Raw genomic sequence first — 27,884 nt, 5'->3', positions numbered from 1 at the left:
CGGATGAAAGAATGGTAAAAGAGGAGAATCCTCTTTTAAAGATGGAGAATCCAGTTAGGAAGCTGTGGTAATAGGCTAGGCTAGAAATGATGGTGACCTGGGCAAGACAGTGGCAGCAGAGATAGAACAACAGTCAGATAAGAGGTATCTTTGTGGAAAGAAATGACAGGCTTATTCAGGATTGAGTATTAGGAATGAAGGAAGAGGATTTCCTGATTTCTGATTTAGGCAATAAGGTAAAACAGTGCCATTTTTTATGTTGAAGATAGGGAAGGAACAGATGGAGGAAGTAGGAGATCAATCAACAGTTCTGCTTTGGACATTTAAAATGTAAAGATGTCTATGGAGATATCCAAGCAGAAATGTCAAGCAGGAGGTTAAACAAAATTGGGAATAGGGAATATATTAATGCTAGAAAAATAAAGAATACTGACACTATGGGAATGGATTAGAACAGATCACCTAATTTAGTAATTTTCAAATTTGGTGTGTATACACCCCACAGAGATTCTAATTATATGCCTGCGGAGAGGCATAGAAATCCGCATTTCTTAAGTCTATGAGCAATTCTGAAGCAGCTGACTCTCATACTACATTCTGAGGCGCACTGATTTATAGACAGAAGAAAAATCCAGAACTGAGAATTAGGGAATTCTAAATTTAAATTCCAAATTCACCTTTGGTGAAGGAAAATGAGTCTGCAAAGGATACTAAATAGAAACAAACAGAAATGAAAAACTGGACAGTAGGGTACTCCAGAGTTCAAATAAAAGGAAGCAGTAACTGTTGAATATGGCTGAGAATAGAGAGAAAAATGATGAATAGAATAGTAAGATCATTGGTCATATTGATAGGAGGGGACAGAAACTATCCAGAGTACTTTATGGAATAAATTGGAAATGAGAAACATGATGACCACTATTAAGAAATTCTGGCTCGGGGTGCCTGGGTGGCTCAGTCGGTTAAGCGTCAGACTTCGGCTTAGGTCATAATCTCATGGTTCATGGGTTAGAGCCCCGCGTCGGGCTCTGTGCTGATAGCTCAGAGCCTGGAGCCTGCTTCAGATTCTGTCTTCCTCTCTCTCTGCCCCTCCCTTGCTCGCACTCTGTCTCTTTCTGTCTCTCAAAAATAATAAACGTTAAAAAATTAAAAAAAAAATTCTGGCTCTGAAAGGGTGCGAGTAAAAGGTCAGTAACTGGGAGAGGACAGAGGTATGTAAGAGGAAATTCAGCATACCTTTATAGCCTATTTTTGACCAGATAACTGTGATGTTTCACTCAAGTAATTCTATTCCACATAATAGCTATTCCTTTTTAAAAAAAATGCCTTTCATTTCAAACTTTAAATATCTCACCTACAACCACACAGAATTTTTCACTATCAATTATATGTAACACCACTCTTCCCCAAAAACAAAGGTAGAGAATGAAAATTTCAAATGTTTCCTCTATCTGCAAAAAAAGCCGTTAACTACTTTATCCTCTAGCTCTTATTGTTATTTACCCTTGCAAGATCCTCTATTTCAGAACTGAAGTTTGTTTCTCCTTCCATCATTTCTTCCTCTTCTAATGTTCGTTCATCATCAAAATCATGAACCAGCATGTCAGCTGATGGATCAAATTCATGGTCATCTGACGTTGCTGAACCTCCTGGTAAAGAATATTTTAAAAAGTTTGGTAAACCAAATGAAGTGTTATCTTATTAATATTTATTTAATGTGTATGTTATTTGAAGTTGGATACAGGTCAAACAAAAGTATCAGGGAAAAGCTATGCACATCGAGTATTAGTTTTCTAAAACTCTTACCCTTACTCATCACTCTGTCCCTGTAAAAAAAAACTCTTGTCTAAGGGATTATTTTTTGTCCTGTTTCACCTCTATATATTCACAGTTAAAATTGTAACTGGTGGGGTGGGAGAAGTATAGCTTTAAAAAAAGTGTGTACAGCTCTTAAAAAAGAGTACTGTCATCTAAACACAAAATTTCAGTTGTAAAGAATAATGGATCACATCAAGTAAGAATGGTAATTCATGTGGGAAATACCACAATTCTTAATCATCTGACTGATATTTAATAGACCCAATGAGTATGAGTCTTTATGGCCCATGAGAATACAGTCATGGGAGATATACAGTCATCTGAATACACAGTGTAATGAAAATACAGCTACATTCAAATATTATTCTATTAGCACTTCCACGGAAATATATTTCAGCATGTAAGTAGCCGTCCTTAATTTATTTAGTTGATTTTGGTCTAAAATAATTCAGATAGAGAATATAAAACTGAAATTTATTAAAATGGCATACAGAACTCTTATGAACTCATTAAAAATAATCTAATAGCTAACTGATGTGTAAGCTAATCTATTTTTAGCCTGCTGGCTGGGGAATACTGCTGTACTCAATAGGGTCAAGCCTGTAATAGTAGATTGCAAATGCTCAGCATATACATTCTATAAACTACCCCACAATTGGCTATTGCCAAACCTGGACTTAAGTTTACAAATTCATTTTTTTATGAATAAACGAGTTATTTAACATTTAAAAAATCAATCAGCAATTTCTTTTATCAATTTAAACTGTTAAAAAGTTATATTACTTAATAATAAAGGTTAAAACCATTAACTAGTAATATATTACATCAGTATGCTCTTCCTTCAGTCCAGTAAGAGAACCAGTAAGTAAAACAAAGCGTTAGACGTTGACTTCTGGAAAAACAGACTATTACGGATAAGGGGACACTCAAGGTTCAGGGTTCTTGTCATCTCCCTCAATTTTCAGTATAAATACCATATTCTGAGTGCTTACTGTGTGCCAAATACTATGGCTCAAGCACGTCACATACATTGTATCTCATTTAATCTTCAAACCCAAACTTGAACAAAACCAAAACTTGAGGCTGAGTTTAAGCAGCACGTTTAAACTCACAGAGCCAGTAGGCGGCAAGGACGGAATCTGAATCGTGGGTCTGCTAATTCAGTGCCTGTGCTTTTACTGCATTCTAAGCTTCCTGCAAGCCACAGCCTCAGAGACATTAAGTATCCTGCCTCAAAGAATACTTGAAGAGAACCTATTTTTACTAAGATGACTGAACTGCAAGCCAGATCAGGTGGTGAAGCACTTAGAAGTCATCCTGCTCTTTGACGAACATAATACTAATATTAAATATAAAATAATTATTATTTCTAAATCAGAAATCACCTTATAGTACAAATTAAGTTAACAAACTATCAAAGTTTTAGAATGATTTACAAAATAAAAACACTTAGAAAAGTGTATTAATTTCTTTGGATAATTAAGAAAAGCATGGCATAGTTTTAATACAGCACCTTGGTACTGGCTAAGGGACTAGACACAAAAGTTCCATGAGAAAACATCGAGAGCCACTAATTTAGTTGTAGCTTTTTACTTAATAACAAAGGTTAATACCATTAACTAGTAATATATTACATCAGTATGCTCTTCCTTCAGTCCAGTGAGAGAACCAGTAAGTAAAACAAAGCATTAGAAGTTGACTTCTTGAAAAACAGACTATTAGGGATAAGTCCCTAATAGTCCCAATCATTATTCCTTCTTTTTGAGTTTTTAATGAAAAAACATTCCCAAAACTTTTCAGTTCACACAGCAACCTTCTAGGACACTTAGTCAATAATCATGTATTCCTACAAATCATGCTGTACTTTTCTTCTCCTTTGTAGGCAGGAAGATCCTAGAACAACCTCACACCACAACTTTGTACACTATTATCCTAATTCCTATTGAATGCAAATATTGTAAAAAATAATTATGCTTAATTCCTAACTACGTATACTCTTTCACCAACTAAAACAAAAACAAAACAAACTCACATGAGTACACAGCACCAAGTTGAGTGCTATATTACTTACCTGAAGTCTCCCATTTTTTGTCATTACTTGCAAAGCCATTTATATTTAAAGCCTTGCCACTTTACTCTCTCATTACAAGAAATAACAAAGTGTGGGTGAACCTTTTTCCCCTTCTCACTCCAATCCTCTCCATATATATACCACACTGTTTTCTAACTTTCAATTTCACTTTTCTTGCCTTAATCTGACTTCTTGGTTTTACTTGACTTATTTTTGCCTTGTTGAGACCAATTAACCATTCTTTTCCTAGCCTACTAGGCTGTCTCCTTGAGGTAAAAATCCCCAAGATAAATTATTAGGGGCAGGGAGTCTGGTGCTTTGTGTAAATAAATATTTTGCTTCAGAGTTAAGGCAAGTGTCAGCTTGGTAATAAAATCGTACCTTAATACAAAATTACTAAGGTATGTTACATCTTTTCAAAGATTCAAAAGATAAATTAAACATATCATGTGCATTCATTTAATAATTTTATTTCCTTCCCTTCCCTAAATCCCTACATCTAATGGCTACTAGTCTTACAGGTAAAGTCTTGTATTTTACCTGTACAGGTTTACACTGGGAAAGTCCAGAGACAAATTATTGAGCCTGGGTCATGTGACTCTTATTACTAATATCAATTCCAAAGTACAGACGTTACAAAGGACACAGCCTCTTACCAGTGGACCAAAAATTTTTTTACATGAAGCCTCTATTCCTAATTTTTTCCCACCAACTTTTGTTAACTGCCTACAATTAGTATTGTAAGGACAATAAATATTCCCTTGGGCAGAAACCTGATACTACAAACACTATCTACTTCAAAAGATCTTCCTTAGTCCGAAACCAAAAAAAAATCAATCTATTTGTAGAAGCATTCAGCAAGTAGTAAAGGCCATCGAAAACATTGTATTCTTCAAGTTCCACTATTCTTGCAGTTCAGCCTAGGCCAATTCAAATGCAATGGAAACTGAGAAAGCCATTAGTATCACCTTTGAAGTAATTACTTTTTTTGTGCCTATGTATTACTTGATGAATTTCTCAAAAATTCATTGAAAAATATCTAAAACTCAGTCTATTTGCAATGGGACAACATGAACAAAAACAACTAGAACCCACTTTTTCAATGAAAAAGATGTCTGTGTTTGAAAGAAAAAAAATACTGGGTACAATTCCATGTCCCAAAAAGGATACAAATAATCTGCTATTTATGAGGTCAGATTACTTCCAACCTCAACCATCCAGAACATATGTATAAAATAAGTTTAAAAAAATCCTTGAGTTTCAGAAATGTCACAACGCCTAATATACTTTACTTCCAAGCCTATTAGAAAAGAATAAGACATTTGTAGCTAAATAACCACGAAAAAAACTCAGTCAACTGAGCACACTAGTCATTTGGAAGGGATCTGGAGTTATCCTAATCCAACTCTTACTTCATACATCGTACTACATAGAACACAACTATTTGTGTTCATGAAAAGAATCCTAAACCATTAAAAAAGGCATATATTAAGCATTTTTACAAACATTCTTTCTAAAATTTACAACATAGAAAGATTGCTTTAATAATCTGGAAAATTCAGTAATGTATCATACCTAAAGATTCAATATATATATGATGTTTTCAAATAAAACATTACCCTGCCTCTGAGAACTCCCTTCCTGACTCTAACTATCTCGCACTGTTCCTTACACGTACTCCACTGTAGAAGGCAGTCCTCTCTCTTGGTGAAGTTTCTGGACACCAAGGCAGACTGGGCTCTTTCCTGACTGCTATTTGGCTCCAACCAATTGTTGCTATAAAGGAATGCTGTACCCAGCGGTGCCAGAACCTCTGACTAATCATGAGAAGCCTAAATTCAGATTTTATATAAAATATTCTAGGTTTTTAAAATCACTAGACTGGCCAAACAAAAAAACATTTGTGGCCCAGATATGGGTCAAAGATCACATGTTTGCGAGGCGCCTGGGTGGCTCAGTCGGTTAAGCATCCAACTTTGGTTCAGGTCATGATCTCGCCATTCTGGAGTTCGACCCCCATGTCGGGCTCTGTGCTGACAGCTCAGACCCTGGAGCCTGTTTCAGATTCTGTGTCTGCCTCTTTCTCTCTGCCCCTTCCCTGCTCAGACTCTGTCTCTCGCTCTCTCCAAAATAACAAACATTAGAAAGAAAAAAATTTAAAAGATCACGTTTGCAACCTCTATATGGTCTGTGGGTAAAATCAGATCCTACTCAATCTAAACATAACCTCCTTAATTTATAACATTGAATATTCATTTTTGAATGTTCTGCTTTTTTTCTCCCTCACTAAATGCATTTTTTTTCTCAAAAACTTTGAGCTTCCTATACAAGCAAATATTTCTAAGTTAGTGACTCCTTTTGAAAAAGCACACTTCATATTTACTTGAAATCAAATATCAATTAAAACCTATAAGAAATACACGTAGTAATTCATAAAAAAAGTGAACCTACAAGTAGTCATGAGGTTGAACTCACAGCAGCCTCACCTGTACTTTCATGGGCAGTCAAATATTTCATCCATTTCTTTTTCCCCAGAGAAAAGAAGCATTCGGAAGAAAAGCAAGTCAGATGACAGTCTAACTCCTCTAGGCTTTTTATAATAGGACAAATGTTAGTCAAACAGAAATTATAGAAAATACAGAAAATACTTACCTGGACTTGAAGACTCAACAGATGGCTGAGGAGGGGGAGAAAAGAAGAAATATTAGCATCTTTGTATAGTAAATCTGTGCAAAATTTACAGGAATTACTCAAGGACCAGTTTGACATCAAAGATCACAGTTAAGTTTTTACATCTGAATTATCTAAGACAAATTAAAACCTTCTATATAATCCTTTCTCTGACATTATATTTAAACATATAAAAATCCCAAACACTCCTGAATGTAGAAATGAAGACAATAATATGAAATTGATTCAGATTTTAAAGGCAAATATGGATCTCATAACATATGCAGCTTAAGAGATCTGATTTTAGATATTAGAACTTTCTGAAATATTTTCTCTTATCAATAAAGGGGAAATTACACACAAGATTCACTAACAAGCTGGCCTCTGGCTTAAAATACGTGAAAGAAGGGAGGCGAAAACACTTCAAGACGTTAATTTTAAATAAAAATTATGTTGTATACAGTAGAAGGAAAAAGTAAAATGTTATTAAGCACCAAATAGTACATTAGGCTAACTTTACAACAAACAACATATTTTTAAATTATCACAGAATTAGTAACCTTTGAGCTAAAGTCTAGAAAGGTTAAGGTCTCTGATGAAAAAATCAAAAACATTCCCAATTATAACATGCTGCTTCTACTGTAGCATTCTACCCCTCATAAATTTAACTATAAGCATTTAGAAAATTTAAAGATAACACTGTTAGCAACTTATTTTGGTAATACAACCACTTGACGGTTTGAGGCTATTATTTTATCTAAATTCAGTTAATTCAAAATTATAAACAAGTCATATACAAACATAAACTTCTGTAAATATATAACAAAAACTCAAGATGCTTCAAATGGCATATGCTTCATAGTTAAAACCTTTCTTATTCATTCAGAGCTATTTCATGCCCATTAGAAGTCAGGCACGCTGGAAGCCCAAAATTATTAGCAAAGATAAGTTATTCCAGCACAGACAGTCCCTGACAATTATGGCTCAACTTACGATTTTTCAACTTTATGATAGTGCAAAAGGAATACCCGTTTAGTAGAAACCGAAGTTTGAATTCTGATCTTTTCCTGGGCTACCAACACGTGGTATGATACTATCTTGTGATACTGGGCAGTGGCAGCGAGTTGCAGCTCCCAGTCAGGCATGCGATCACGAGGGCAAACAACCAATACACTTATAACCATTGTGTACCCATACAACCTTTCTGTTGTTCACTTTCAGTCTAGTAGTCAATGAAGTACATGAGATATTCAATACATGGTTATAAAATAGGCTTTGTGTTAGACAATTCTGCCCAAGTGTAGGCTAATGTAAGTGTTCTAACCATGTGTGAGGTAGGCTATCCTAAGCTATGATGTTCATTCAGTAGGTTAAGTACATTAAATGCATTTTTGACTTAATATTTTCAACTTATGATAGGTTTATCAGGACATAACCCCATCATAAGGAAGATCTCTATTTTCCTTCTTTCTGGTAACTAATGCGGAAGGGAGCCGAGAAGAACAAAATAAAATGAGGAAAGTGACGAATTTTTGAAAAACTAGGCATCTAAGACAAATTTCTTTTAAGGTGTTAAAATTCTATTTTGAAAACTGTCCATAGTATGCTATTGTATTAAGTATGACATTCTCTATTGTACATGGTGACTTAGGTTCTTTTGAAGCACACTTCCCAAGGGTCCTATTTTTTTTCCCTTTTAATTCTTAAAATGGCTCTTGACTATAGCATCAACTTACTTTAATAAAAGACTGATAGTAGTCAGTATTATATATTTTAAAGTGTCACACCACTACCCTTACTTAAAAGTTGCTCTGCCACACAGAGTCAAACCAGTGCTACTTATTAATTCCATTCCTCTAATAGGAAGCTGAAAAGCAGGGTGATAGAGTAATGTAACTATAAAAAGGGTTTCTAGCTTGCTTAACATCTTATGGGCAGAGTAACACACTTCTAAGCTCAAAACGGATATAACCACCACACAAATTATTACACAGCAAATCAATATTTTAAAATATTAATCTACTTTTATGTCATGCAGTTATGCTTTGTTTCCCAAGTTTAAGCACAATTTCTGTCCAAGGCTACGGCAACGATGACTGTCTTTATCTGGTCCCAGGTCTGCCACTCACAAAGTAGCCTCACAGTGCTGTTTTTCCTTTTTAGTAAACTTCTGAAAATATTGCAGGGCAGAAACAAGAAAATCAGCATTTCTTTCAAATTAGGAGCTTAAGAGAAATGGCTCTTTGAGCATTCAGTTCTTTTTGAACACTCTAATAATTACTCCATTTAACAGTCTTCTGATAAAAAGGGGTTTCTGATTAAAAATGTCATTCTTCTTCTGAATAAAAGGTACATTTTCACAGATGTTAGGTATTGGCAATAACAAAGACACTGAGTTGTGAATGGCGTTTGCAGTTTTTAAAAGGCCTCAAAGAGCACTAACTGCCAATACCACACTGATCCTTGTGTTGTATTGGTAAAGTTATCTATCACTTTAAAGTTCTGAAAAAGGTCCCAAATATTTTCCGTTAATTAAGATACCAAATATTCAGAGGACTGGTATTATTTGTACGTTTAGCTGGCAGAAAGGAGAACACCCAGTATTCAAAGACAGCATTAATGACCATTTTACATCAGAAATACTGGAATGTTTCAAGAACTGTAATTTGACTGATGTGTACCTAGGTTAGGATAGGGAAGGGGAAGTAGGGAGATATGCCTCTAGACATACATTTTAGTATTCCATGTTCAAAATATAATTACACTGTTTCCATTTGGGCTGGGTGAGAGTGAGATATTTCTTGTAAGTTTATTATACTCAATTAATTTAAAAACTGACCTTTTAGAAAACTGGCATTTGAAAATTTTATACTATACATTACTTTTGTCCCAACTGCAGGCAAAAAAATTATTTTTCAAAGTAAAAGTTCACTATCATAATACAGGAAATTTAAGTACAGAATGTGAGCATTCTTTTTTTTAGGTATTTAGAAGAGCAGAACCAGCTTACATTTATATAGTACTACATATTCTCCAATGCATAAAGTTACTTGATCATAACTACATACCTGGCAATAACACCCACTCTGCCAACATCATTTTATAGATTAGCAAACCCAGGGAGATAATGTGACTTGATCCATGGTAAGTGGTGAAGGTGGAACTGAAGTCTACGACCTGAATATTTCTATACCTTCCAGGGGAACAACTATATTAAAAATCTTTTCTCTTTACCTCTTTCCTTCCTCCCCCTTACTTTCTTACTTTTTTGAATGTTTTTCATCTGTTCAAAGTATATTTAAAATGTGACTGCAAGTTATCATCTGTCATGTCAGACTATTATCTATGTCTATTTAGGAAGTGGTATCTTTAACAATATCTTCCAGAAAAACCTGCGACATCTACCATTAATGATGCACAAATTAGTACCTGCTTAAAACTAGAGCTGTAAAACAGGTATTCATTTGTAACTTTTTTTTGTATTTTTAGAAAAGGCACAAACTAGAAAATGCAAATAGTAAAAAAAATTTTTCATTAGAAGTGAAAATGTATTTATGATGCACTCATACATTATTGGTAGAAAAATACAAGTTGGTTTAACCCTTCTAGTGATCATTTTGCTAATATGAAATTATCCTACTGATAAGCCTAAGAAAGCATACCAAGATACATGTTTAACAGTTGTTACCATAAAGTGGTTCATAGCAACAAGTTGGGAAAAAATTTTCAAGTCTATCATTTAACTAGTTAGAAATGAAATACTGTTCTTCTAAGCAACAAAACACTATTAATCCATTAAAAAGAGACAAGTCTGTTTGTGGTGAATGAGGAAAAAAATGTAAAGAACATTTATTTATTTATTCATACATATATTAGGAGTTAAAAAAAAAAGTAGAGAAGGGGGTAACTTGGGCTGGAATATAAATGACATTTTTTTTTTTTCTCCAAAAGTACACACAAAACCCTGTAACAATAGTTATCTCTAGGGAATGGGTTGGGGAGAGAAAGTTTTTTTCATTTTATACCCTTCTATACTATTGGAATTTTCTAACCACTTGTTAGTATTACTGGTTTTTTTTTAAAGAAAGTCAGTGGAGATCATCTTATGGAATTATGAGCAATTTTCATTTCCTTCCTCTACTTTTAGATTTTTAAGAAAACCTATTACTAGCCACTTTTTTTTTTTTTTTAACAAATGTATCATTTAGAAAAATAACCTAGTTTTCTTTTAGGTGCATACATAATTATCTGAGACAGAAAACATAACTAGACAGTCACACAGAGTATGAGTAGGCTAAATCAAATTAAAAAATGAACAGCTGACTTTTATATCTTCACCACATATATGATTTAGTTGATCAAGTTGCTAATACTTGTAACAAATATTAAATGCCTCAGATATCTTCAAATGTGTCTCTAGAACACAGTAAACTAGAATATAACCATTAAAAAAAAAAAAGGTAAAAATGAAGTAATCAGATTCATATATTCCAGGCAATCAAAAGCATATTTTCAAATAAACATAACTGTCTGAACTAATTTCTCCCCTCAAACTAATTCCACCACCATTTCTTTGTTATCATCACCTACTTAACAATATAGACGCTGCTAACTAAATCAGAGGTTCTCAAGTGATGGGGATAGAAGCCAGGAAGGAGTTAGATGCCCCTCCTCCAGGTGGAGAAAGCAGGGGAACTGTGCTCACCATTTCTCTTCCTCCATACAAAACTAAGTCACTTAACTTTCCCCTGAAGAATTTGGGGGCATAAAAAAGATTAAGAAAGTCGTGTTGGTAAAACTAGCAAATTGACTACAGTAGTAATAACTCAGAGGATGAATTGCTATTATTAAGCACTAGGAATTCAGAAGCCTAGGTTCCACTCTTAATTGTGCCACAGCCTAACTGCACAACTTAGGACAAATTGCATCAACTCTGCTCAGTTTCATTTTCTCTAAGTAAGATTTAGATATCTTCTAGTTCAATTTCCTTTGAGATCTAAGTTCTTTACTTTTATTATAAACTGCTCAAAAGACCTAACACTACCAAGGAATACTTAGCTAAAGGGATGGGATATGTTTAACAGCCTCTTCTGAAAATTTTTTTTAAAATCTAGGACCTTTAGAAAAAAATCTCAATTTGCAAAAAGCTTTTTTGGGGGTGCTACTTTATGAATTTCCTATCTACACAAACATAATTTAACGGTCATTCTTATAAGCCATAGAATAAGTCAAACAGAATGAGTCCCAGGTGATGACTGGTACTTGAACAGTTTTATCACTGCAATGAATTTTGAAATCATTTGCAAATCTTTTGAAACATACAGGGACTCAAGCTAACTTCAAGCAAGAAATTTCTATACAGGTGATTACTTTTCTATTTTTACTAATCAGTTTCTTATGGCAGTGTTTGTTTTCTTTTTTTTTTTTTTTAATGTTTATTTTTAAGAGAGAGTGCAAGCAGTGGAGGGGCAAAGAGAGAGGGGGACAGAGGATCCAAAGTGGGTTTTGCATGAGCCCAATGCGGGGCTCAAACTCACGAACCAAAGCAGAAGATCATGACCTGAGCCAAAGTTGGACACTCAACTGACGGAGCCACCCAGGCATGCCAGTGTTTTATTTCTGATTTGAAAAACTGATTACTCTCCTGCAGAAAAATTCTCTAAAAGTAATCGACTTTTATATATCCTCCAACCAACCTTTTCTACCTTATCATGCACTTTATCACTCCTTCTGAATTAAACTTTATTAGATTCTCATACATTTATCCAGAGTCTTACTCTGGATAAATCCTAAATACACTCAAGTATAAACACTAAAAAGTTCATTACCACTATAGAGAATTATTTAAGGCCTAACACTACTGCAGTGAAACAAGTTTTGTTTAGAATAGAAATTAACACCATCAAGAAGAATGGTCAAGATGATCCTATTTCCTTAAAAAATGAAATCCAAATACACTAAAACCCACTAAGCAAGGAGTGTGTTTTCAAGAGAAATAAATGAAGATGTGACAGTGAATAAACAGATTACGTATTGGTTTTGAAAAGGTTTAAATACTTAAAACTAATATAGAAAAGTAGGTTCATTAAAATCTTCTTCTCTTTATATGATAGCAATATGACCTAGGTGAAAAGATAGGTCTTACACTATGTTGTCGCTTTTTCCCCCCGGAAAAGAAAAGTCCCGTATGTGTTTACAAACCCTGAAATAACAGACAAATTGTTCATTCCCAAAGGTCCCTGTACCACATTCCTTATAAAACCCAAAGGATCAACTATTTCTTCCTCTTATTCTTTCTTTCTCGTTGCCTTTGTAAAACTGCAACTACCCTGTAATTTCCTTCCTTTAAGTGTAACTAGGAGAACCTCCTTTTAGAAGGTTGATAAGTAATTTTAAGGGATAAAAAGCAATGAAAAATATTACTAAAAACCTATTAAGAAAAAGAGTATGTGCCATTTCTTCTAAGCACATTAAATATGTTTTTAATGTTAGCACGATTTGAGGAACCATTAAACATATACTTCCTACTTATAGACTGCCTAGGTGATCAGATCAAATATGAAAAAATTAGTATATTCCATTCACATCTAAATCAATTTGTATTCAAGAATTAAACACTTTTCTGGAAAAACAAGGTAAGGTCATTCTCCTATGTAGGAAATAACAACAACAACAACGAACTTAGAAGCATAATATTGACATTTTTCTCTGGAGACATGCTTCTTCAATAACCTGTTTTCCCCTCAGATTTATCAAATAAATGTATATTGTTGCTTTGCATTTTCTGTTATTTTACCAGTCAGCTTCAATGCTCAGGTCTACTTAACCAAAAGTGCAATAGCACATTTGATTTATTCTACCAGATGCTTTTTACTGGCATCACAAAGAATGAATCTCCTGAGTGCCCATATAAAAATAAAAGCAAGCACTTCTCCATCTATGTTTTAAAAATAACTAATCTCTAAAATCATCCTAATTACTAAAATATTGAAATCAGAACAATACAAACTAATTTTACTTTTCACCTCTTCACCTGTTTAGGTATTTTGTAGGACACAGATGAATGAAGGTTTCCCCATTCTTCTAAATTCACTAAAAACAAAACTATCCAACACTAAAAGATGAATTTTTTTTTAAAGATTTCAGGTCACTAAATAAATTCACTGAACACAAAGTTCAGGTTTACTCTTCTTGAAATTGAACCATCCATGCGTTCCTTACTGAACATGAGAATTCCATTCTCTAAGTTATGCAATTTTTAAGAAAACTAAAACTTGAAAATATTAGGAAATGATTAGTGACTCAAAATACTGCTTTTCCTCTCTTATGATACAACCATCTTTAATTTCTAAAACAAGAATATTAATATACTCCTATTTACATACTGAGTTTTCAGTGTGCTGGGCAATTAAAATTTCTGGGTGAAGCTTTCTAAACTTAAATTTCACTGTATTTTCAAAAGCAAAGTTATTTTCCGTCAATAATAGCTTGCCTTAAAATAGGACTACAAAACTTAAAGCTTAAGTCATTGTGAGCAGCACCGTGAGGGAAGAAACCACATAACCTATTACAGTACACTGCTGCTTATCTAAGAGGCATTCACTGAAAGGGGGAATCCACTGAAGGCTATTTAACAAAATGTAGGTAAATCCAGCTACATATAACTCCTTCCCCAACTTACACATGAAAAAAGGAACACTTAAAAATCTTACCAGGACTAAAACTCCTTCAGCCCAGTGGAATGAACCCAGTCACATTTAAATGAAATACAAAGTACTAGGTTTTCTCCAACTCATGTGCCTTGAAATACAATTCTTTAACCACAAAGAACAAAAGAAATGGAAATAAATCTAAGATCTAAATTTAGTTTTAGATCAAAAGTATTAAATGTTTTTAAAAGATTACTAGCAGTGAAGACTCCTGCTACAGTGAATCTCCTCTTCCTTTAACAGCAAATACTCCACTACAAAAGTACAAAGCCAGTTTCCATAAGGAAAGCAGAAGGGGCAACCTAAGAGCAATTCCACAAAACAGCTAACTTTCAGGTCCCTCCACTCAACAGGTATATGAAAAAGCGTCCAAATTAATATTTTTCCATAATCTATATTTCAGTATCCCAAATTCAAAGTACTCACCTAACTCACCACTGACTTCATACAGCAATTAATGAAGACAAATATTGGGGACTGGATGGTAAGAAAATTTTTTTACCTATTCGTGAATTTGGGGATGTCTGAGCCCATGAAAACGGTAATTCACACAGAAGAAATGCCTTATCAATCATTTAGTGAGGCTCTCGCTCAAAGTAGACTTAAAACTCCAAATACTATCACTTCCTGAACTCTAGGGGGTAAGGAATAACGAATTTTTCCGAGGGTAAGGGGGGGGGGGGAAGTATTAAAAAAATCAAATGTTTAAAGGTTTAAATCAGAAACAAAAATTCAAATCTCCAGAGGCGTTAACACTAAGTTTCAATGAATCATAACAGTGGTTATTTGCCACGATTTGAGGCCCCAAAATATAAAACAATTACCACCGAGGAAAGGGGCCTTTGGTTAACTCGTTTACTGGAAAAAAAGGAGGGGGGGGGGGAAACCAACAAAAAAAACCTCCCATAAAAGGGGGAAAAAAAGACAATAATAGATAGCCTTGATAGGAAAGGGGGTGGGGGGGAATGCCTGGAAAGTGAAGAGGGGGAAAGGTAGAAAGCAACTCTTCCGAAACATAAAGAGAAAAAAAGGTTCTACCTTCGGGAGGAATGGAACTGTTCCGTAGATTCAGGGGGATTCCCCCAACCTAAAGGGCCGGATCGCGAAAGGCTACGTTTATTTCTCCACGCTCATCGTAGCTCCATGAGAAAAATGAGAGTTGAAGGCCATTCTGCCTTACGTTTTCCCCATCAACACGGACTGGATGTCAGTAGCAAACGGGTGGGGGTGACACGGAAGGGCGCAACAGCATCTCGGTGAAGGAGGGAAGAAACTTCGCAAGAAGAGGAAGCAGCAGCTCCTCTCTCTTGGCCCCTAGCACCGGCCGGCGAAGTTGCGCCACCGGCGCCCCTGCCTGGAGGGCGCCCACTCGCCCTCGCCCCTCTCCGCACGCACTACCACGCAGCACTCGACCCTTCAAACTGCCCCCGAAGTCCAACTACGCCTCCGCTTCCTCCTACCCCCGGACCCATCCCAACTAAGTTCCAAGGAAAGCTCCCGCCCAGAGCGCGGCCTGTTCCGGACAACAGGTGGGCAGTGGCGCCAGCAGGGCTGGGCCTCTCCTAGCCAGGCCCACTCCACTCCTCCCCGGCCAGGGCCCGGGGCGCCCGGCTCCGGGACGGGGAGGGGGAGCTCGCTCCCTTACCTCCGCCATATTTGCCGTACTGACGGGTCACATCTCCGCGGCGGCCGCAGCTGGGTCACGGCCAGAACCCGGATGTGAGAGTCGGCAACGGGACTCCAGCCGCCGCCGCCGTCTCTACCGCTCCCGCCGCCGCTGCCTTGGCGGGAACGCGCAGGAGCCGCCCGAGCGCGCCCACCACACCCCACTCCGCCCCCTCGCGGCGCCCCGGCCGAGCTGGACTGGAGGGAAAAAGCCTGAGCGCGCGCAGGAGCAGAGGCGGGCGCGCGCGCGCGCGGCCCCGCGGAAGCCTTCCCCGGGAGGAGCGCGGAGGGGGCGGAGTCAAGGTGGGTGTGGGGGGTAGGTGGGCTTCTCCGCGCGGGGCGCCTCCCCTGCCCTTAGCGGATCCGCGACTCCAGCTGAAGGAGAGGGCTCTAAGGGACCAGAGAGGTCAAGGGAAAGTGCCCAGAAAACCGTGTCCAGCATTCACATCGCAGGGGAAAAGATACGTTACATTCTACATGTAGGCCTTTTTCGAAGAGCATTTGCTGAAAACGGATGTTGCTGTGATGCAACAACGGCAAAGGCACAAAGTAGTGCGCTTTGAAAGCGGTTGTCTCTTGGTAAGTATTTCTCTCTCCGTTGATTCCCGACGGGAAATGTAAAATCCCACATCCCCAAACCTTAGAGGTCAGAGATTAAGGGACTGTGGATAGGTAGTCTGCCATCCTCACATCTCATCTGCTTTTCCTCACACGCTTCCTGAGATGCCAGGAGCAACATAATTGTGCAATGTTTGAATTTTGCACAACTGGAGAAAATTTCAAAATGCGAAATACTGAAAAGCTGCTCTTTGATAGATATAAATAATCTCCGACTTGACTGCAGAGAGGGAAAACCTGCTTATTTGCAATGCCTGAAATGCCTACAGTTTGAAAGTTTATTTTAAAACACTGGCCTAGAACTGCCAATTGGCCTTGAAACCAATTCTAATGACTGCAGGGTCAATGACTGCAAAATAACAAACATGTTTCACTTCCATTACTAACGCAGATACTGGCTAATACAAAGGTGATATTAAAACATGCACTAACACATTTTACTAAACCAGGAGTTGAAGTCTTAATTTCAAAAAGCCCGTTTTCCCTCAAATGTTCAAGGGTTTTTAATGCAATTTCAAAAAATGATTGCCCATATCAACCAGTTCAGTATAAAAAGTCATTCCTTCCAAATGTGATGCCAGCACTATAATATACTGCATAAATGTGCACATACACAGTTTTTCTTTTATACTTCACTTACAGTGCAACATGGGCTGTTTGCTTAAATTTGTATTCCCTTAACAGTCTAGACTCTATTAACCAGTTTCCTTTTTCCAAAGACTCAACATTAACTTGAAATTCTTATGTCCAATAATAATTTGTGCATGAATAACTTGTGCATTTATAGGTATATGAAGCTGCTAAGCGAAAGGACATTACCTGGTAATTTGACAGGAAAAGAGTCCACAGACAGTCTGTAAACCAATTAAACATAAACATCTGATGCACATTTTCTACTGAAAGAAAAGCAAGGGAAAGAAGAGAAAGGAAAACTTTAAGGTTCCCAAATCTACAAACAATTTTTACTGTACAGTATTTTCATTTTATTTTTTTTTAGAATACTTATACAAAAGTGTTTTTCAGGATTCCTTGGGGGAATAAATATTTTAGCACAGGTATATAGAAGTACACTACTGAATTACCTTAGTCCTTTTGACTCAAAATAAAAGTCATTTTTTGAAAAGTCAGTTTGTGTTTAAATAGTTTTCACTTTGAGACACTTGATGGAAACAGCTGAAGGCAAAGAACAACTGATGTGCACAGACCTGAGGTGGGTAAAGACAGAAATCAGGGGCCCAGAGGTAGAAACTCAGGCTTTATAATACCATGGGGATAAAGGAGTGTTTTCCATTTAAATACCAAAGTTAATATATGAAATTTAGCTGGTTCACAAGAAGAAAAATTTTTAAAAAGTGTTGTCAAAATGCAAAGTACAGGAATAACTTGCTTAAGTCCATTTAGTCTTTGATTCTTCAGTTCAACCTCAAAAAAAAAATCCCAATTGTGATTAAAAAGCTGGGGATCATGGTCCCTTAAGCTACTGAAATTGTCAGGAAAATCTGAAATGGTCAGGAAAATCCCATCTAGGAGATATCTGAATGGATATCCCCTTCTTATTGATAAATGACTTTTAAGTTTATTAATAATGTGTATCATTTTTACTAATTATAAGTGGCATTATTGTTTAGGGGAAAAATTCCCTCTACATTTTTCTCCTTCCCTTTTTAAAAAAATGTGAATTCAGTGATTTTATTTTATTTTTTTTAGGTTCAGATATTCTAAAGATAAAAAGAAATGCCTGCAACATTATAAGTCATTTGTAACACATTACTCCTGAATTCAGCATGGTTTTACTCCCATTTTATTCTTGTGATACGCTTATCTTTCAAAATTTTAGGAACCACCTTGAGGAAAGCAAAGTCTTTCTCAAAAACTCTTGCTTACCTCCTCAGTAACAAATATGTAAAAATTAACTTTTCATTAGCCACAGAATCTTAGTGTCTTTAGTCAATTTCTACCCTGTCCAGGTAGGAATCTCTCATTATGTCTCCCCACTACCAGGCTTTTCTGCCTATGCTAAAACACCTCCAATGACTGATGAAGACACTGCTCTTTTCAGACAAAGCTCTATGTTTGGAACATTGTTTTATTAAACCAGAATCTATCTCCTAGTTACTTCCATTCATTTCCCTGAGTTTTTCAGCACTTCGGATTAATTCAATAGATGTCTTCTTTGTATTTAAGTGCAAGCAATCAATATTTATACTTGGAATAACAAAATGTAAGTCTTCAATGCCTATTGATATTAGAAGAGCTAAAAACAAGACATGACAGAGTTAAAAGTATGAGAATATTCACTAATACCTATGAGCTGTTTAAAATCATTACAGTTTATATTACGTGTTAATGTGATGTCCAAAATGATAGCTCTGTTACATCATGTAGTAAAATGTTTAAAGTTAAGCTAAAAAGTGTGGTTAATTCCAATTTTAGGTGAGGTTTGTGGCTAATGTCCCAAAACAAAAAAAAAATCTCTATACAAAGCCTGAATAAATGCCTCTTTAGCTCCCATTCCCCACCTACAAGCTTCATTATTTTCAGGCAAACTAACATTAACTTTCACCACGTTGAAACTTCTCAAAACTGTTATTATATTGGGAAATTATTTTTAAACAATTTACTGAATACTCCATTAAAAAGTTATTAAACATTTTTTATAGAAGTTATAATACACACACACACACACACGCACACACGGGAACCCTTCAGTTAGTATTCTCCTTTAACAAAAGCATTTTAAGGTCACAATTTTACTTCAACCAGTACCTTAAACTGACCAATAAATAAACGTCTCTGGCAATTTACATATACCTATGAAATATAACCTGTTATTCAGTACCAATACCTGATGCAAATGTAAGTACTATATATCCATACTACATAAACAAAATGTTATGCAACTCAGGTACCTTTCAAAACGCTCCAAGAAAATATCTGTAAGTTTACTCTAGAGCTGTTTGAATGAAACAGATGAATGCAGCGCATTCAAAACGCTAACAACAAATTCTCTACCTAACAATTTTCAGAGTCCATGAGTCCCTTTTGAGATTATTTGGTAAACTATTTACTAAAATTTTTATTTAAAAGTAACAACCTACACATTATGTGCAGGTAAAAATTTATGGATAGCTACCAGTTTGGTTGAAAATACCTAAATATCAAAAAACTTAAAATGACATTTTAGATAAATTGAGAGTTTACCTTTACTTTAGTAGGCAGAATGCGGGTTACAAAGCAGTAATGCATTACATTCGGAAGCCCCACAGCTATGCAAGAATCAGCATCATCTTTTTGTTAGTTTGGTTTTTATTATTAACCCCACCTCAAAACACTTACATAGCCTTTTGGTTCTTCAAAGGACAGTCTTGTTTTTTTCACAATTTTTACATAGAGTTTTACCGGGCGACCCCTTTTATCAGATTATCACAAACTGATTTTTTTCTTAATAGTCCTAATATTGTCGACATGTTATTTTTATCTCACCCAAACTCTGGAAATTATTGGCCCATCATCAGTTCTCAAACACTGGAATATACAGGAAGAGTAATGTAATATTTATATTACTTGAGGGAGTTTGGATTTTCCCTCCCTTAATATCCAAGTGTGCCCCTGCCTACCAGCATCACATCCGTCTTGTCTGCATTGAACCTCAACCAGTTGGTTCTTAACCACGTCCGAAACTCAGCCAGGCACTGGGAGAATCGAGCCACCACACCATCTGGATCAAAGGAAAGAGAGCCTCAGTAGTAATGAGACCAGAGATGATGATACCGCAAGCTCACCATGTCTCTAATTCTCAACCTCTCATTTTTAAAAAGATGGCCAAGAATTAGGACAAGGATCCCATGACAATTTTAGGAAAACATTAATGGGCCTTGGGTCATGCCATTTGTAAAGAAATAAAAGCGACCCAATAAATAGGTCGCCTCATTCCGTCCATGATTGAAGAAAGAAGGTTCGTTCAGTCAACTCCACGTCATCTGGGCTAAGCGGCCCCAGTAGACGGGTGAGTCTGTAACTGCACAAGCTTTTCTGCAAAATTAAGAATTTTAGCGTTGGAGGAAGCTTTAAGGATAACTGGGGCCCAGAGAGGGGTAGTGACTCGCCCAAGGTCACACAGCAAACGAGGATCAGAAATGGGCTCCCAGCCAGGGATCTTTCCAAGAAAAGCTGTAAAAACAAGGCCATTTCAAGGAGGGGGAGGCATCTGTCCCCAGGGATCTTCCCATCGGGCAGGAGAACCTCGTTCTTTCATATTAATGCCCTCTTCAGTCTTCCTGCCCTCCCTCATTCCCTTCAAAAAGGGCGGCTTGCCCAGGACCCTGCTCACCACGGGGACTGCAGTGCGAGCAGAAGCCTCCCAAGGGAGGGCTGGGACCGAACCCGGATCTACAGGGGAAAAGAGGCGGAGCCACAGGGGGATGGTCAGCTTAGCCCCACCCCGACCGAATTCGGGAGCCGACAGGAGAAAGGGGCGGAAGCGAACTGCGCGAGACGAACTCACACCGCAGCGGATTCCCAGCGCACCGCGGCCGCCGGGGAAGATCCGCGCCGCCGCCACCGCCAAAGCAAAAGACCGGGCTAGGAGGGGGTGCGCTGTGGAGGAGAGCTGCGCATGCGCCCAGAGGGGCGACGCACTCGGGGAGGGGAAGCGGGCCGGGCGCGTTCTCTCTCAGCCCCTCCCCGGAAGTTAAGGGTCTTCCGGGCGGTACTCTACGGTGGGGGAGGGGAAGGAGAGAAAGGGGACCGAGGACACTTTAGGAGCCCCTCATCCCAATCAGGACTAGGAGAGGAGAGATGGTTTATGGAGGCTGCACTTACAGCCGCTGCCGCTGCTGCCGCCGCCACCTTCACTGCTGCCGCCACCGCCTGAAGAAGCCCCATCCATCCGCCTGCAGCCGGGGAGACTCAGAACCTGGGAGGGGCCTGGGGCCCGGGCCGCCCGCCTCCTTTTTCTAGTCGTCGTCCGGGGCTTCCTCTTGCTCCACCAACCCTCTGCCCTCCCCTCCGCCTCCGCCCTCCTCCTCGGTCTCCAGCCGCCAGCCAACCGCGCGGTCGCTTGTTGAGCCAGGGTTCCTCCGTCTCCATGACGCCCGGCAAACATTCCCGAGCCTCAGCCAGAGCCGCTAACGCCGAGGGCTGGGGTACAGGGACTCCAGAAGCAGCCAGGGAAGGGGTGGCCCACCACTCCACAGCCTGTCGCAACCATGCCTATCTCTCCAGCAAACAGCCGCAAGCAACAGAACCTCTGGTTGTAAGTTCCGGCGCTAATCTTCCTGGGTCTCGGAGGAAGCCCCTTTAGATCCAGTCTCTTAGTGCGTCTGGGTTCAGTCATCCCTCGAAGCTCTCATACCGCAGTATCGCCTTCCGTGGCCTAGTACAGCCTTTTTGAACCCCCTACTGCTGTGCTTGCTCTACGGGAAAGACCTACTTTGTTTAGAACCGCTCCTCCTCCTAGCATTCCTGGGGTGGTTTTTCCGGTCTGCCGGGTCAAGCTTGTTGCCCCCATTCAATCCTCAGCTTCAGTGAGCCAGAGGACTGAACTTTACTAATGCTCTGTCGTCGAAGTTTTTTCCTGCCTCCTCATGCTATCGTGCTTTTAAAACCCATTCCTGCTAATGTTCTGCCATTTCTGCAACACTTGAACGAGAGGTTGGAGAAGAGCACACAACTCTGTGGACTTGTTTCGCTTACAACTTCAAATGGTTCTTTAGTGCTGCCCAGCAGTTGCACTAAAGTTTTCTGATTCATCCATTCTCCCACACTTCCGGACCACTTTTGTTCTCTTCTCAGACCTTCAGCATCTCTCCTCCAATCTCCACTAGCTCAGCTAATCTTTCTTTAATAGAACGTGTTGAAAGTTCTTGGGGGAGATCCTTACATTCTTTCCAGAATATGGTTCTCAGGGTCTTTTTTCCATTCCACCACAACACCAAAATAGTTTGCGTGAAGGTCAGCAATAGGCGTGCATCCAAATGCAATGGCCATTCCTCAGTTTCTTCTTAACCCTCCTACTTCTCAAGTTTTGAATCACTTCGTTTGGTTTCTTGGACACCAGCCCTCCCTAGTTCTCTCTTTGGTTTATGGCTACTTGTTTTCAAATTGCTTTGCTGGTGGTAACTTTTCTTCTTTTCCATATCTAAATACTGGAGTGTTGCTGGGGTCAGTTTTTAAACACCTTTTTTTTCACTATTGCGTTATGCTTTAAAAATCGCCTATATACTAATGACTCACAAGTTTATATTTCTAGCCAGCACCTCTTCCAAAATCCAGACTTTAAAAAAATCAATGTCTGCACTTAGAAGTTAATAGGCATCTCCAAATTTATATGCAAAGCTAATCTCCCCCAACCCCTTATATACTTTGCAGTCTTTGACATTTCAGTAAATGAGAGTTTCCACTCTTCCAATTACACAATAAACAACCTTGGAGTTTCCCTTGACTTCATTAATGCCCCACTCCATCAGCAGATTCTATCATTTCTACCTGCAAAATAAATCGAGACTACCTCCCTAATGTAAAAGTCCCTGTCACATCACAGTAACCACCTAAATGGTCTTCTAATACCCCAAACTTAGTAATCACTGTGGCTCTTCTCAAAACCCTCCAGTTTTTCCATGTGAGTAAAAAGCTCATGTCATTACAGACCCACAGGATCTCACCTTGGACCCTTTCCTTTGGCTCATTGTTTCACAACAATGTAAGGCACATTATTTTCCCATTTCAAGGCTTACGCATTTGCTGTTCTTTGGTATATTGCACCCCCAGTTAGTCTCATGACTCACATTTCCTTCACACGTCACCTTAACAAAAAGTCCTTCTCAGGGTGCCTGGATGGCTCAGTCAGTTAAGCGTCTGACTTTTGATTTCAGCTCAGGTCATGATCTCATGGTTCATGGGTTCCAGCCACAAGAGGTTTCTCTCTCGCGCTCTCTCTCCCCTTCTCCCTCTCTCCTGCCCCTCCCCCACTTATGTGCATGTTCTCTCTCTCAAAACTAAAACATTTTTTTAATCCACCCGTCATAAAATAATAAAACTTATCCCTCCTTGGTATATGATACACTTTTTCATTATTCTGTCTTCACCCAAATTGTCGAACTCCATGGGGCAGGCATTTTTGTTTTGTTCACTGCTATTGCCTTCAATGAAGAAGGCACTCAATAAGTATTTGCTGACGGAACCTAATATTGGTTACTGCTCATCCTGTCTGATTTTTGTTTTACTTGTAGGTATGGAAATCTGAAAGTAAAATTGTGTTGAATTCATGTGAATTTTTTTTAAAAAGTCTTGTAACTCTCATAGTAGCTTAGAGGATTAGAAAATTCTCTTGGGAATTTCTTACATAATGACAAATTCGTAGGAGATTACCTATTAAGGAAAGAATCAGGTGGGAGATGGGAAGTAGTATAATCTTCATTTTTTGAGATAGCCAGGTTACCCAATTAAAGCAAAATTTCATAGACTTTAAAGTTTACAACCATTGGTTTGACCAGTAACCAATGTTATTTCTCATCTTTCTCCTTTTAGGACTTAATCCTGAACTTGAAAAGAATCTCATAAAACATGTATTTACCAATTTTCCATTTTCTCACTCCAGTTTTTCCTATATTAGATCTTTTCTATTAGCTTAGCAATATGAGCAATCTCCTTTCATGGTAAAAACAACCACTCTTTCTTCAATGCTTTTATCCCACTTCTCTGCCTAGTTCCTCCATTCTCCTTTCTTACAAGTTCATTCATTTCCTTTTGATTCTTTCTTAGAGTTTTCATGTTATCCACTTTTTCTATTAGAGTCCTCATCATATTTTTTTAAGTTTATTTATTTATTTTGACAGAGAGAGAATCCCAAGCAGGAAGAGAATCCCAAGCAGGCTCCAGGCTGTCAGCATAGAGCTCGTTGTGGGGCTCAATCCCACAAACTGTGAGATCATTACCTGAGCCAAAATCAAGAGTTGGACCCTTAACTGACTGAGCTACCCAGGTGCCCCTAGAGTCCTTAGCATATAAATCATAATTATTTTAAATTCCTATTCTTGACAGTTCTGAAATCTCTGCCATATCTTAGTCTGGCTGTAATGCTTGCTCTGTTTTTTCAGACTGTTCTTTGTCCCTTTGATATGCTTTGTAATTTTTTGTTGAAAGCGAACATGTTGCATCAGGTAATATGAACTGAGGAAAATAAGCCTTTAATGTGAGATTTTGTGTTTATCTGACTGGAAATTGGGCTGTGTGGTGGGTTTTTGAGGCTTCAATTTCCTCTGGTGTCCTTGTGTTTGTCTCCTCTGTTTTTTAGGTTTCCCTAGAGACTCCTTCATAGAGTCTGAGCCTTGCATTTCTTCCCATTCCAGTCCCCTGTTACTGTACAGGCGACCTCTTGGTGTGGTGATAAGATGTTGGGGGGAGAGGAAGTGTTCTATAATCCTATGATTAGTCTTAGTCTTTTAGTGGGCGTTTGTCCCTTCAGTGTGACCTTCATAAGTGTTTCTCAGATTTTTTTTCCTTGGGTGGAACAAGAAGTCTAGAGGGTCTTGGAGTTGTGTATTTCTTCCCCCCCACATTGGTTAGGCTCTGATAAAATAGTTTTCCTTGAGGGCAGGCCTTTGTTAAGGAAAACTGAACGTTCTGAGTATATTTTAGAATAGTTATGCCCTATCTCCCTGCTGAAATTATTAGGGAGTTTTTCTCTGATCATCCCAAGAGCCCGATGAGTCTCATGGTGGGCCTCCGTGTGAGGCTGGGCCCTCAGGAATTTTTACCTTTCAAATTAGTCTACACTCAGTCTCCAGCAATTAGTCAGTTATCCTTTAAGTTTTCCTACCATTTGCTGGCCCTAGTTGCAAAGTTTCTACTCTCAGTAAATTGTGATTCTCTGTTTTCTCCTGCCTGTCCAACTTTCAGGCCAGTGGTTTGCCTATAAACTAAATGATGGATCTGAAAAACCTGTTGATTTTCAGTTTGCTAAGCTTTTTTCTTGTTATAAAAACAAGATTGATGACTTTTGTGGTCTTTACATGTTGGACCAGAACATCTATGTTCACTTTTCAACCCTTGCAATCTGTCGTCTCCATTTCTGTACAGAAACTATTCAAAGGTCAATAATGAGTTACCTAAAGGTTTCAAAAGTCACCAAATTCAATGGGCTTTCTTAACTTCTACCTCTCTGCAGCATCTGACAGTGTTGATCTTCCTCAATAAATTTAAGTTATCCCTGAACTTTACTGGTTCAAATACCTCTTTTCTGATTTCTTTTACTATCTCCAGTTTCTCCCCTTGGTTCTATTACCTTCTTTTTATGCCTTTAGGTTTTTATTTTGGGACTCAGTTCATTTCTTATCATCTCCGTACAGAGATTCTCAAATCTGAATCTCCAGCTTTCACTTCTATTCCTTAAAATTCACTTTACTCTTGCATTTTTAACTGCTACCAGACGGCTCCATCAGATATCACTGATATCTAATATGAACATGTCTACAATTTAACTTCTTATTGTGTTTTAGAAGTGAAGAGTAATTTAGGGGCACCTGGGTGATTCAGTCGGTTAAGTATCTGACTTCAGCTTAGGTCATGATCTTGCAGTCTGTGATTTTGAGCCCTGCATCGGGCTCTGTGCTGACAGCTCAGAGCCTGGAGCCTGCTTCAGATTCTGTGTCTCCCTCTCTCTCTGCCCCTCCCCCGCTCACACTCTGTCTCTCTGTGTCTCAAAAATAATAAATAAATATTAAAAAAAAAGAAGTGAAGACTAATTTAATCATCACCTTAACTCAATGAGATAGGTACTATTATTAACCTTAATTTACAAATAAACAGATTAATAGCCTCTGAATTATTGGATGAGTTTGAGCATTTAAATTGACCTTTGAGGGGCGCCTGGGTGGCTCAGTTGGTTAAGCGTCCGACTTCGGCTCAGGTCATGATCTCACGGTCCATGAGTTCGAGCCCCACGTCGGGCTCTGTGCTGACCGCTCAGAGCCTGGAGCCTGTTTCAGATTCTGTGTCTCCCTCTCTCTGACCCTCCCCCGTTCATGTTCTGTCTCTCTCTGTCTCAAAAATAAATAAACGTTAAAAAAAAAATTTAAATTGACCTTTGAGTTTTAGTTTTCTTATTTGTAAAACATGACTATTAAATATCTTACAAGTTATTATAAGAATTGAACTAAAGAATATAGATGGAAGTTCTTTGAAATTTAAAATTTAAGTAGTATTGTTATTATCTGTTACCAATTCTGATCAGTTCTGTATCTGCTGTCTTTTAAGGATGCCTGAGTTATGTTTTAATCAGGTATGTAAGACACTTTGACAGGGAAATAACTATTATGAGGGGAGGAATTTTTTTAAATACTCATGGATCCCTAGAAACAGGATACATGGCATGCCATGCCACACAGGGGACCACATGGGAAAGCACAAGAGCCAGTCTGGAGGTAGAACAAGCAAGAAGAAATATGGGCACGAACCTTTATTGTGGTTTCTGTGGGAAGAACAGACAAAGCAGAATAAGCAGGTTTACAATGAGCTCATTTAAATAATTTCAGAAGGTTCTGGTTATAGGGGCTATCTCTAATTGTCTGATTCCTGTCCCAAGGGTGATTAGGGCAGGTGGATAGTGGCCCAGAGAATGAGATCTCCGTGACAGCCTGATAAAGGTTGTTAAGGGTTTAGGCTCTGGATTGGTTGGTTTCTATAAGGGTGCTTATAAATGAGCCCTTACTGTGTATAGGCATCCATTAGCCTTGGGAGGGGCATTCCCTCCAGGATGAACAAGTTCTTAGATGTCAAAGCATGAAAATGCAAAGATAAAAAGACATGCTTAATACATGGTATATGTTGTATTTGTTTTATTTCTACATCTGCCACCTGTGTTAAACCTTGATTACTTCTCACTTGGACTATTCCCATAGCATCTTAACTAATGGTCTTACTTATAGTATGTGCTGCATACAGCTAAATTTTTCTGAAGCATAGTTTAAGTCACTTTACTCTTCTGCTTAAAAACCTTCGAAGACACTCTCTTGCTTGTGTAAAAAATCCCAGACTTAGCCTGGCTGTTTTACTTTTATAAAGGTTAACTTTGTTTTCCTTCATGTATTTAATTGAATCATTTAAGATTCCCTGTATATACCACATGCTTTTCTACCTTCATTGTTCACAAAGATTTTTCCTCAGGGTGCATTTTTCATCTTACTCCAATGCCTTTGTCCCCCTTCACCTCCACCCACACCAAACACAAACACACATTTATATGCACACCCCAAGTATGTCTTTGGAATCCCACTTAACAATTCAAGACCTAACTCAGATGTCACTCATAATTTCTCTGTTCAAACCTCTCAGCC

The 27,884-nt window shown here is 38.1% G+C and overlaps 2 protein-coding genes across 10 annotated transcripts in view; one reads left to right on the top strand and one right to left on the bottom strand.

Moving 5' to 3' along the window:
- Positions 1 to 21,522, bottom strand: part of MIER1 (MIER1 transcriptional regulator) — a 59,075-nt gene extending 37,553 nt beyond the window's left edge. Inside the window, exons 1-6 of one of the 9 annotated variants that reach the window (XM_042952057.1) lie at positions 21,373 to 21,522; positions 20,169 to 20,269; positions 17,371 to 17,444; positions 6,542 to 6,566; positions 6,376 to 6,412; positions 1,504 to 1,649 (exon numbers count right to left, since the gene is read on the bottom strand). In XM_042952057.1, the coding sequence (XP_042807991.1) occupies positions 1,504 to 1,649; positions 6,376 to 6,412; positions 6,542 to 6,566; positions 17,371 to 17,444; positions 20,169 to 20,269; positions 21,373 to 21,439 (450 nt within the window). In that variant the 5' untranslated portion in view covers positions 21,440 to 21,522. The other 8 variants (XM_042952058.1, XM_042952066.1, XM_042952061.1 and 5 more) reach the window with 8 other exon arrangements.
- A 26-nt stretch (positions 21,523 to 21,548) lies between these two features.
- DNAI4 (dynein axonemal intermediate chain 4) overlaps positions 21,549 to 27,884 on the top strand; it is a 93,376-nt gene continuing 87,040 nt past the window's right edge. The window contains 2 exon segments of the mRNA XM_042952056.1: positions 21,549 to 21,696; positions 21,698 to 21,805. Of these exon segments, the coding sequence (XP_042807990.1) occupies positions 21,638 to 21,696; positions 21,698 to 21,805 (167 nt within the window). The 5' untranslated portion in view covers positions 21,549 to 21,637.

The sequence above is a fragment of the Panthera leo genome, chromosome C1 (genome assembly GCF_018350215.1).
Source record: "Panthera leo isolate Ple1 chromosome C1, P.leo_Ple1_pat1.1, whole genome shotgun sequence".
Lineage (NCBI taxonomy): Eukaryota > Metazoa > Chordata > Mammalia > Carnivora > Felidae > Panthera > Panthera leo.
This window is presented reverse-complemented; position numbering and strand designations above follow the sequence as displayed.